Here is a 12,182-nt window from a genome sequence, read left to right as displayed (position 1 = left end):
ATGGGGTCGCAAAGAGTTGGATACAACTGAGCAATTAAGCATACACAGAGTCTTGCCCTGAGATGTGAATGCTAACGCAGGCTTTGGAGCCATTCAGCCCTTTGCATAAAGACTGGAGCAAAGTCAAGGGCACTAAAGATCTGCAAGTGCAGTCCATGTTGTGAGGAGAGGCTGGGCTCCAAATTAAGATGAGGCAGCCAGGTTTCTGGGCTCCTGGCGGCTGAATGAATGTGCACATCCACATGCCCTCCATCCCCTGACTTTACCAAGATACTGGAGGAACCAACACAGATAAAACACAACCACTGCCATAAGCTGGGAGGAGTGTACAAGCAGAAAAGAAGCGATAACTTCCAAACAAGATAATCATGGGATGGAATATGAATTCGAATTTTGACTGTTACTGAGAGCAAAAAAGGAAATGCAATTCTACAGAGGCTCTCCTGTCTCATTCAAAGTAAAAGCAAAGACCTGGTAGACTAAGGCAGCACCTGTTGTATCTCTGATCCTCTCACCTGACTCATGCCCACGAATATGGCCCCTTTCCTTCCAAGGACGGATCTAGATGACAAGCTCCTGCCTCGGGGTAATCCAAAAAAGATACATCTTATAAAGATAAAATCACAACATGCAAGTATAAAATGAACATATTTGTGTCAAAGATGTTTTTTAAGTCATTAATTAATGAGGGAAACAGGAAGGCATGAAAATCCAATTCTGAGGAGCATCCAAAGGGCAGACCCATGGACAGAGGCAACCAGGAACGCTGATCCCATCTATTCACAGAGAAGTCAGTCCATCAGACAGAATCCATTTGCTTCTCAATGGACTGGAATCATTTCCATCACTACCAGTCTGAGAACTTGCAAAGCTGAAAGGTGGTTCAAGGACCATGGCCTAACCACTAGAGCATCTGATAACCTGGGAGGTGCAGATGACCTCACATGGAGATGCCACAGATGCCTGCTTATCTTTCTCTCCTTCACCATTTTATTTATTTTATGATGGTAATGATGTTTTGCATTTCAAAGCTTTTCACCACCTTTCCTAACAAGCCCAGGAGCCTGTTCTTTCTGCCAAGAGCATTCGCCTCCCTGATGCTCTGATTTTTTTCAGAGCATCTTTGTCAGAGACCTCCCTCTCCAGTCTCACAGCCCATATCTGGCTCCAGTATGTGTGAGGCTCCCTCCCCAGTTCTTACAGCCCCCCAAACTGGGTTCATGTTCTCCCCTCTCTCTCTCCCTTTCTCTAGAGGGCAGGGAGTTTTGTCTATCTTGATGGCTGCTATATCCTGGGATCCTAGAACAGTGTGTGACAACAGCATGTAAGCCTTCATTAAATATTGGGTGAGCAAAGAGACAAATGAAAAACATCAACAGCAGCAGGGGTGAGAAGGGGGAGGCCTGGATGGACACAGGTTGGCAGGTTCCACTCACTTTCTAAAAACTCTGCCCTCTTGCCACTTCACGTTATTTACAAACAGCTTCCCTCCAGATTAGGTCAGATTTGATAATGGAGATGTTATCACAGCACTCCCTAAAGCCTCCTTCTCTAAGATCCAAAGCTGGAAAGTTACCTTTGTTCACCTGGAGATTCCTGTCCCCATCAAGAGACATTATGTCCTTTTAGTGATGCCTCCACCCTGACCCCCCCGCCCCAGGCCAGCCATGGCTGCGTGATGGGCCCGGGAGCACCAACTCCGAGACCCTCTTCTGGAGCCAATGGCAGCGACAGCACCGAGTCTAAGATACTCACTCCCTAAGATTCCGTTCCATACATGGACTGTTATGAGACCATGATTTGACCCAGGGGAGAAATTGCCACTCACAAGGATGCAGGTCCCTCCTCACTTCTATTACCTTTGCTACCTACCTGCCTCCTCCACTTTGTCTGAGTCCCAGGATGCTTCCCCATCACTCAATCACTGCTGCCCTCCCCACAGGAGCCAGGATGGGCTCTCCAAACAGGCCAAGGTGAAAATGACTGGAACTTCAGTGGCCAGCTCACCTGCACTGAGCTGACCATGCCGACAGCCATCCTCTCCGTGTCCGAGGCCCTGACAGCTGCCCAGGCAAGAACTGGCATCCCTGCCCAAGGCTCCTGTTCATGCATGGGACAGGCAAGCAGAATGACATTCCTGGAAGCAGCTGTCAATCTATCACAGAAGGAAGTTGGCAGATAAGCATCTTGGACATCCCCTGTGGGAATGGACATCCCACTGCCCATAGCAGTAGCTTTTTAAAGCATCCTGTATTGTTTTCCCTCCCTCCCCTGTCCCACTTAGTCTCTCAAATTATGTGCACTCAAATCCTCACCTTGGGCTGATGTCCAAGGGACCCTAAGACACTTAGGGAAGAGAATAAATTCTATGTCACTAGTGACTGATTGATCACCACAATTACAAACCCTTGGGGGTCAGATCACACTGCACCCAGGTTTTATCCTTTGTGTACCACCCTCCCCTCCCTCCAGGCTCTGCCATTAGCCACAGGGTCAGGGGAATATGTGATAGAAAGAGGGCTGGGGCCAGAGGCCTGCAGCCTCAGAGCCAGATAGACAGGAGCCTGCAGACGTGTGAACGTAGTTTAGCACAGCCTATAAAAAGAAGATGGTTGACACCCCACGCAGTCCTAAAAATACAGAGTCAACAAAAACATCAGCAAATTACATTCATCAACGAAGATTCCATTACTGTCACAGGATTTTCTGATGAAACAGCTCAAGAACTGAGAAGCCCAGAGAGATTGAGGCAGTCACCCAGGGTTGCACAATGTGGGGGTGGCCGGAATGTTGCTGGGGTTCAGACTTTTCTCTGCAAAGCAACGCTGATACCAGTCAGGCCTTTCATTCCACCCAAAAGGCATTGTAGCTTTTCCTAGGTCATGACTCATTCTGGGGGAAGCCACTTACCACACCATGAGGACATTCAACTCATAGAGAGGTCCATGTATCTAAGAATTAAGACTCCTAAGGGCCAACATCAACTTGTCAGCCATCTGGGTGAGTCACCCCAGTGACTGGGGTTGGACACCCCAGTCAGGCTCCCTGTTGACTGCAGCCCCAAGCCAATATTGGGCTGAAACTTCATGAGACCTGGAGCCAGACCACCTACTGGACCCCTCCCTAAATCCTTGAGCCACAGTAACCGGGAGAGGTTACAATGATTCTTCTTGTTTTAAATTTTGGAGTGATTTGCCCTGCAAAGACAGGAACTACAGTAAATACCATTTGTCCCAATTAGGATTGGTTGGGATTCCTTTACCTGATGACTGGTATCTTTTATAATTTCTGGAAAATTCCCAGCCATTATTTCTTTAAACATTACTTTTCCCTCATTTTCTCTATTATTTCTTAGACTCTAATTAAACACTTTAAGAACATCTCAGTCTATTCTGCAAGTCACAGCATTTCTCTTATTTTTCATCTTTGTGCATCTCTTTGCTACGCTCTGCATCGACAGCTTATTGTATCTTTCAGTTCACTGTGAACCATCTGCCATTTAACCTATTACACTTTTCAAATTGATATATATTTATAAGCAGCAAGCACAGATTTTTGGTGTGTGGCTTGCATTGAATTTTGGTGCAGATTATATTCATGTAACTATAACCACCATAAAGTCAAGATATAGACACTCCCATTATCTCAGAAAATTCCCTTATGCCCCTTTCCTGTCCCTCCCACAGGTAACCATTTTATTGATTTGTATCCCCTATTCTAGAACATCAATAAATGTAATTACACAGAAGATTAAAAGCCAAAAAGGAGGGAGGAAAATGGTAACAAGTCATCCAGGATCGCTACTCACTTTGAGTAAGGTTGTGTTCAGACAAATCCTGGAACTGCAGGCTTAAACTAAAGCAGAATGATGCAAACAAGAAACCACTGGGTTCATCATCTAGCAGGAATGCTGTTATTAGCCCTGGTCCTCCCCTTAGAGCCACCCAGCCAGTTGGTGGGCAATAAACTTGTTCACCATCCATCAGGAGAATAAAGCAGCCCATCCCAGAAATAATGCACAGACCCTATTAGGCAGTGACCCAGCCTCTTCAAGGGACAGAAGATGGATTCTATCTCAAAAACGACGTGGGGCTCATACCTGGACTACAAAATTGAGCTGGAATAAAAGAAGAAATGTTACATACATGTGGGTGATGTTTCCCCTGCCGTGAATCAATGCCCCCCTCCAAACCATTGCTCATACAAAAGGGTGTCCCCTCCTTCAGGAAGTGCCCCCACCTTCACCATACACATGTAATGAGACATCGCGTGGGCTCACTGAGGAAATACATCAGTTTGAGTGAGAATCTTTGGCTGGAGGAAAGTACTAAACTCAACATTTCTCAAAATCTCCCATAACAGAATATCAGAGAGTCAGGATCTCACTAAACTCAGGCCTGTTTTTACTCCTTTCTGTGTCCATTTCTGGACTCAGATACCAAGGCTCCTATCTTCCGGGCTGCCGATGTGACTTTCTTCCTTCTCTTTCTTCCTTTGTTGGGTTTAGCAGCACCAGCATCACACAGGTCACCCCCTTCACTCCTCCGCCTCATGCCTGTATCCCACCCTCCTTCCATCTTGTCTGTACACGCTTAGTTGTGAGGTGCTTTCCAGGAGCCCATGAAGTGGGGGGCAGCGCCTGCAGGCTGTGGGGCACAGGAACCTCTTTCTAGGAGAGCACATGACAGAGGGAGGTGTCTGGAGTCAAGAGAAGGCAGAGCCCACACTGAGGGGGGGCAAGGATAAGTGACGGGAGTTGGGGAACATTCCTGAGCTGACCACAAGCAGGTGGAAGGGGAGGCGGCGGAGTTTAGGGTGGTGGTGTCCACACATACCTGGGGCAAGAGGAGTGGCAGCAGGAGGAGCCCAGTGCCTCCCTGTCCTCCTGGCCCCACAGGGGCCCTGAACTGAGCACCCCTTCATTATGTACGCATGCCTGATTTGGTCCTCCCATTTCCCCCAGTCTTCACTGACCTTCCTGTGTCATCACTGTCCCCGCTCAGTCTGGACAGCTGGTCTCCCCAGGGCAACCTCCCTGCCTCCCTCCCTGGTGCCCTGGAGAAGGGCACTGACTTCTCCTCCCTTCTCTGGGCCCCTCCATACTTTGCCCAGCAGGACCAGGTGAAGGGCTGGTCTGAATTCCTACCCTGGGTCCCTAAGGGCCAGGCAGCCCCCACTTCATGCCTCTCCCGGAGTCACCAGACCACATGAAAAAGGCTCAGGCAGGGAAGAGGCGCTTGGGGCGGTGCAGGTGCAGCCCCGGCTGAGCCCCCACCCACGGCACCATCACCACCACCACCAGCTCTGGGGGTGTACCCCCACACCCAAGCTCATCTGAGCCCCAGCCACTGCCTGCTGCCAACATCTCATAGAACAGACAAGCAGCCACATGGGCCCAGCCAGCTCCCATGGTGAGAAATAAAAGGCGTAGTGGTTTTTTTTTTGTTTTTTTTTTAAGCCACTAAATTCAGAGTCACTTAAGCAGTGAAAGATAACTGATGCTGTGTCTGCAGCTGGCTTCAGTAACTTTCATAACCTTCCTACCCCACACTGTGCTAATGTGGACATGCCAGCCATGCAGTCAACAGTTACTTTAGGTAAAAAGTCCCACATCTCACTTCTCAGATGAAAATTAATGCAGGAGAGGAGGCAGTCTCTATAGACTCTGTGCTACAGGCTGGTGGAGGCAGTCAGCAGGTATATGGAAAGGAGAAGAGGGGAGATGGTTATATGGAGCTCCAAGGGAAACACAAGAGGAAGAAGGGGATGGATTATTCCTGGGGGCCTGGTCCCTGGTGGCATCTGTCAGACAGAGATGGCTGCATCTTTGTTCCTTGAAATTCAAGTATGTATAGAATACTTGGAAACTCTTCATTAGTTAGAATGTCAGAAGCACCAAACATTTACTGGGGTTTAAGATCTTACAGGTAAGTCATAAGAACCATCACTTCAAGCCTCATTGTTAAAAATTCTACCATATTTATTTTTTATTTCAGATGAAAAAACTGCATTGGGAACAGTGAAAAACATTATTGGCATTTCTTTTTAAAATGTCAAACCATTTTACTTAAAGCTGAGATTCTCATCTCCATGCCTTTGAGCACATAACTGCCTTTACAGATTGCTTACTCTTTGCTGAGTACCACACCAAGCATGCTATGTACATCTGCAATTCATTCTTCCAGACTGTGAGGTTGGCACTTACCCTATTGGGCAAAGGAGGCATCTGAGACTTACAGACATAGTAAATATCATGGCTAAGATTTACACCCACTTAGTCCATCCAAACCCTTGCCCTTAAGCAGTCAATGGCAATATTGCTGTTATAGACTGAACTGTCTCCCCTTGAAAGTCACAGGCTGAACCCCTAGCTAATTCACATGCCCAACTATCTCCAAGTGAAACTGCAGTTGGAGGTGGAATCTTTAACGAGCTAAAACTAAGTTAAAATGAAGTCATCAGAGTGAACCCTAATCCAACGTGACTAATGTTTTCACAAGCAAAGATGAGAACACAGACACACACACGTGGGGAGACCATGTAAGGACACAGGGAGAAGATGGTCATCTACAAGCCATGGAGAGAGGCCTCAGAAGAAATCAACCCTGCAGACCTGCAGACACCTGGATCTGGGACCTCCAGCCTCCAAGAGAAAATAAACTTCTGTTGTTTAAGTCACCCAGTTACTGGTTATTTTGTTCTGGCAGCTCTGGGCAACTAATACAGCCCCTAGCAAACAGAGGGGCCAGGGAGGAGGCATGAGAACTCATGTGCTTCTACTCAATAGAGGACTGCTTACTCTGACCCGAGACACCTTTCAAAACTCGGCTGCAGGAACTAAGTTAAGTTACTGGAGAGTGGTGGCAAATCAGCAAAGGTAATCTTCTAGAGACAGGATCAAGGATTCAAATGAAACATCATACCAGTAAGAAAGACAGAGAATTAAAAGTGGATACAAGACATAAAATCACGCAGCCTTCTGGAAGCAGTCCTCATAGGACAAACCCATCAGCTGGTCCTGAGGGATCATTGTGCCCACTGTTTTCCTGAGTCACAAAGGTGCTGGGATTCCTCTTTTCCAAGTGGGACCAGAGACAGCAGCCGTCACTAGGAAATAGCTTTCGTGAGTATTAAGACAGTTATCACATCCTGTATCTTATTGGAAAGAGAAGCTCTGGTTTCCCTTATTTGACTATGTAGTTTAGCAAATAATTTTAGAAATTACTTCAGGAAATTTAATCCGCCTGGATACCTGCCTTCTGGGCTTCCACTCCACAAATCAGATGGCCTTGGCTAACTGAAAAATCCTTCTTTTCCTGACCTCAGGAGATGGACTATTAGAAGATGACGACTGTCTTTCTCCCATCAGGTACAGGTTTCCGAGTGTGGCTGGAGATGAGGGCCTCCTGTGCTTAGCCGCCCCGCAGTGCTCTCAATGTGCAGTGCATTAAATGAGGACCTGAGTCCAGACAGTGGACTCCAGCCATGAATCCTGTTGACCAGCAATTTCTCTTGCTGTGACTGTAACTGCTGTCATTCAGAGGCAAAGTTATGACTACATGAAAAATTAATCAGTGCCAATATGAACACAAGTACCTACAAATCTGTAACGCACAGCCCTGCAGACACAGCCATTGAGGGCAGCGTGCTGGATGCTGCAGGCCTGCATGCTGGGACAGAGAATGACGGACACAGGACAGATGCTTCCCACAAAGCCTCATGGGGATCCACAATCCCAAATTATAGATAACGTACCCAGCATGTCTATAAAAATACTCAAATATGCTTGACTGTTAAAACACATCCAAGAATAAACTCATTTCTTTCCCTTTTGTCCACTGAGCTTACCTGTTGTAGAGGAGAATGTCTGGCTTCCAGATCTGGCCGTCTGGGAAACGAACCGTCTTCACGCCTGGATACTCAGACGCATTCCACTGTAAATAGTGATCTGTCCAAGTCTGACAAACACAGACGGCAGCATTAGCAGCACTTTGCTTTCTTGCCTGCTAATATATCTTATGAGAGATTATTAGATAAGTTCAAAGCCAAAAAGAGTTCCAGACACTTATTTACATAATTGAGTTGCTATCTGCAAAATATATGCAAACTGGGAATTAAATAATCCCTTACTAAATGACCATGAATAGCATAAAAATCACATTTAAGATCCTGCTGTCACCATGACCATAGTCAGAGGGTAGCATTAAAGTTAATTTCAGTCCATTGCACACCCCCAAGCCCTTCTCTCCTGTAGCAGATGGTTTTTTCCCCTAGCCAAATGAAAACTGTTTCACTTTCAAAGTTTCGGGACACTTTGGACAAATAAATTCATTATTTCAGTTAGAATAAGAACTAAATTGGAAAAATGTAGAAGATTTATTCCCATAAAACAACTTCATGCAGCTTCAGGGGTACCTCTCAGAAATGTCTAAGGGCCTATATTTGGATTTGAATTACTACTTTCAGGTAGAAATACTGCTTCCGACACCACAACTCAAAAATGCACACATGGGCATTGGTACTAAAATGCTGAACCAGGACACGAGGGTACAGAGTAAAGCTCAGGAAATATTTATAAGCACGTGAACATGAGTGTGTCTCTCGAGGGCTAAACCTGAAATTGGTTCTTGAGGGATCTTTGTAAGAGGAAGGTCCATTGCTGGAGTTCTCTGCCCCCGGACCACGCACCCCAGAGCTACCTGAGGTCCACTGGCTTTGTAAAGACTGCTCAGGGAGGACCCCACCTGCACGGCCGGGCAACCAGCAGCACCCAGCCAGGACTGCAAGGCTGCCAGGTTTGGACTTACCAGCTCCTACAAGTGTGCATAATTGGAGCAGATGCCATTAAGGCCTCCATCCTGTATTCAGTCCCCCTGGAGCCACCTGCTCTGAGTGCAAACTTTCTCAGATTTAAAAAGGTATGTGATGCAACACCCCAAGCTGGCCCAGTGGCAATTCCTCATAATTAATCATTATTTCTGCAGCAAAACACGCATATTTATACTGAAAATAAATTCCTTGATTGCATATCAATTTGTTTGATTTTAGACCTGGTCAGTTTGATGTAAAGTCATAAAAACAAAAACAAACAAAAAAACCCTGTCATGTTCAGAGCTGCTGAGATTTGAGAATTGCCGCCAAGGGGTTGTGGGTCTAGAGCTACTGAAACTGGCAATAGCAGTCAAAGGGCATGCCCCAGAGATCCCACCATCCTCTGGAAAGGGCAGACGAGCATCCCAGTTAGTCAGAGAAGAAGGAATATGCAGGTAAGTATCAGCATTTCTTTACTTTCAATACTTCGGCCACCTGATGCAAAGAAATGACTCATTGAAAAAGACCCTGATGCTGGGGAAGACTGAAGGCAGGAGGAGAAGGGGACATGAGGTGGTTGAATGACATCACTAACTCGATGGACATGAGTCTGAGCAAGCTCTGGGAGTTGGTGATGGACAGGAAAGTCTGGTGTGCTGCAGTCCATGGGGTTGCAGAGTCAGACAAAACTGAGTGACTGAACTGAACTAACTGATCAGGATTCCAGAGTCATGAACCATGAGAAGGAGGATATATTGATACTTAAATTGTTGAAGTATCCCTGGTAACTCAGTGGTAAAGAATCCACCTGCAATGCAGGAGATGTGGGTTTGACCCCTGGATTGGGAAGATCGCCTAGAGAAGGAAATGGCGACCCTTGCCTGGGGAGGTCTCATGGACATAGGAGCCTGGCAGGCTACAGTCCATGGGGTTGCAGAAGAGTAAGACACGACTTAGCAACTAAACAACAACGACAACTTGTTGCAGCATCATTGGGGGCATTTAGGGTGGTGACCCACCTGGCCGATGTTTCTAAATTAAAAGTGTATGGCTGGGGGAGGACAGCACAGCACAGCACCCAGAAAGAGCCGATCTTGTGGCTGCTATCCAAAGTCTACAAGCAATAAATGCTGGAGAGGGTGTGGAGAAAAGGGAACCCTCTTACACTGTTGGTGGAATGCAAATTAGTACAGCCACTATGGAAAAGAGTGTGGAGATTTCTTAAAAAGTTGGAAATAGAACTGCCATATGACCTAGCAATCCCACTTCTGGGCATACACACCAAGGAAACCAGATCTGAAAGAGACACGTGCACCCCAATGTTCATCGCAGCACTGTTTATAATAGCCAGGACATGGAAGCAACCTAGATGCCCATCAGCAGACGAATGGATGAGGAAGCTGTGGGACATATAAACCATGGAATATTACTCAGCCATTAAAAAGAATTCATTTGAATCAGTTCTAATGAGATGGATGAAACTGGAGCCCATTATACAGAGCGAAGTAAGCCAGAAAGATAAAGACCATTACAGTATACTAACACATATATATGGACTTTAGAAAGATGGTAACGATAACCCTATATGCAAAACAGAAAAAGAGATTCAGATGTATAGAACAGACTTGTGGACTCTGGGAGAAGGAGATGGTGGGATGTTTCAAGAGAACAGCATCGAAACATGTATATTATCTAGGGTGAAACAGATCACCAGCCCAGGTTGGGTGCATGAGACAAGTGCTTGGGCCTGGTGCACTGGGAAGACCCAGAGGGATCGGGTGGAGAGGGAGGTGGGAGGGGGGACCGGGATGGGGAATACATGTAAATCCATGGCTAATTCATTTCAATGTATGACAAAAACCACTGCAATGATGTAAAGTAATTAGCCTCCAACTAATAAAAATAAAGGGAAAAAAAAAAAAAAGCCGATCTTGTTCAACTGGTTTTGCAGAAAGGCCTGGGTAACCAGCCACACTGTGTTTGCTTCAGCGGCTCCAGCTCTGCCCCCGCTGCCCAGTGTTCCCTTCTTTTCTCTCCCATGTTCTGGGCACAAGCCCTTCCATGCCCAACACCTGTGCTTTCCTGACCATGTTCTCATATCTGGATGCTCCTCTGGGTCTACAGCTGACTAGCACAGAGTCTGGCATTCATCTTCCCCACTATCCTGCTCAGGGCCCCAGGACTCCCAGAACTGCCCAGGGAAGTAGGTGTGGCAAATAGATGCCCACCTACTCTGCCCACTGATAGGATGGCCACAGCAAGAGGAGAGGCAGGGAAGAGGGAGCGCTTTGTCAGTCAAATGTAAACATCTCTTAAGGGAACCAGGTCTGAGCTGCAGGGAGCCTCCCTGGCAATTCCTGATCCCTCCCATCTCCCCCACCCATGCTCCTACTTGGCCGCATGTGCCCTGGGACGTGTATCTCAGCCAGCCTGCTTGCTCAGTGTCTGCTATGTGTACCTGCTCACCAGAACACTGGGATGCCAGCATGACTATTCCTATTTACAAGAGAAACTGGGGCCTGGAGAAGTGAGTCAGGACTCAGAACTTCATTATCTGACTTCAAGCTGGGTGACTCCCAGGCTCTACTATGGTTGGTTATTTCCCACTAATCTGTTTGCACAGGCAAATTCTGCACCCCAACAAGGTGGGCTGCTCTTCTAGGGGTCTCCCTTAGTCTAAAGCCAAGTTCGGTCTCTATCATCCTCTCAGCAGAAACAGAGGGCCACTGAGAGCTTTAGGATCAAACAGACCTTGGTTTGTACTCAAGGCTCCAGCAGAGAAGAGCTGTGTCAGCTCTAGCAGGTAAACCACCCTCTCTGAGCTGCATTTTGCTTGTATGCAGCACCTCATCAGGCACTATAAGGATGCAATGAGATAAAGTGTCAAAGCAAGTAAATCACATGGCCTTGGGAGGCGTGTGATAAATGACTCTGAGAAGAAAAGGGATCCTCCCTCTCACAACATCCCAGAGGACATGAGAGCTGTAACAACTGAGCTTCAGCCAAAAATGGAGACAGCAAAGGCCAGCTCAGTGTCAGGAGTTGGAGCAGGAACCTCAGTGCAGCATTGTCCTGGGTTTTCATGAAGGTTTCCTAAGAATGGATGTGGAAAAGGGCCCATAAACAAGCAGGGGGTAGGGTTCTATCCTCCAAAGTACTCCTGCCCACTCAGATCACAGATCTGAGGGCAGAGGTGCTGAGCAAAATCTGTGTATAGACAGCAGCTGGCATGGCTCCCACATGCAGGCACCTGGAAACAGGCATGAACCTAGAAGTGCCAACCCTCCCAGAGACAACAGAGAAGCCCATCTTTTATATTATACTATATTATATATTAGGTTATATACAATGACAAATTTTAAACAAAGATA

General features: G+C 46.8%; 1 protein-coding gene across 2 annotated transcripts in view; it reads right to left on the bottom strand.

Annotated features, from left to right (window-relative positions):
- LOC110143088 (neuronal acetylcholine receptor subunit alpha-7) overlaps positions 1-12,182 on the bottom strand; it is a 149,883-nt gene that overhangs the window by 66,976 nt on the left and 70,725 nt on the right. For both annotated transcript variants that reach the window (XM_070477662.1, XM_020902628.2), the window contains exon 4: positions 7,849-7,958. In XM_070477662.1, the coding sequence (XP_070333763.1) occupies positions 7,849-7,958 (110 nt within the window). The remainder of the gene's footprint in view (positions 1-7,848; positions 7,959-12,182) is intronic.

This window comes from Odocoileus virginianus, chromosome 16, assembly GCF_023699985.2.
Source record: "Odocoileus virginianus isolate 20LAN1187 ecotype Illinois chromosome 16, Ovbor_1.2, whole genome shotgun sequence".
NCBI classification, from domain to species: Eukaryota; Metazoa; Chordata; class Mammalia; order Artiodactyla; family Cervidae; genus Odocoileus; species Odocoileus virginianus.
This window is presented reverse-complemented; position numbering and strand designations above follow the sequence as displayed.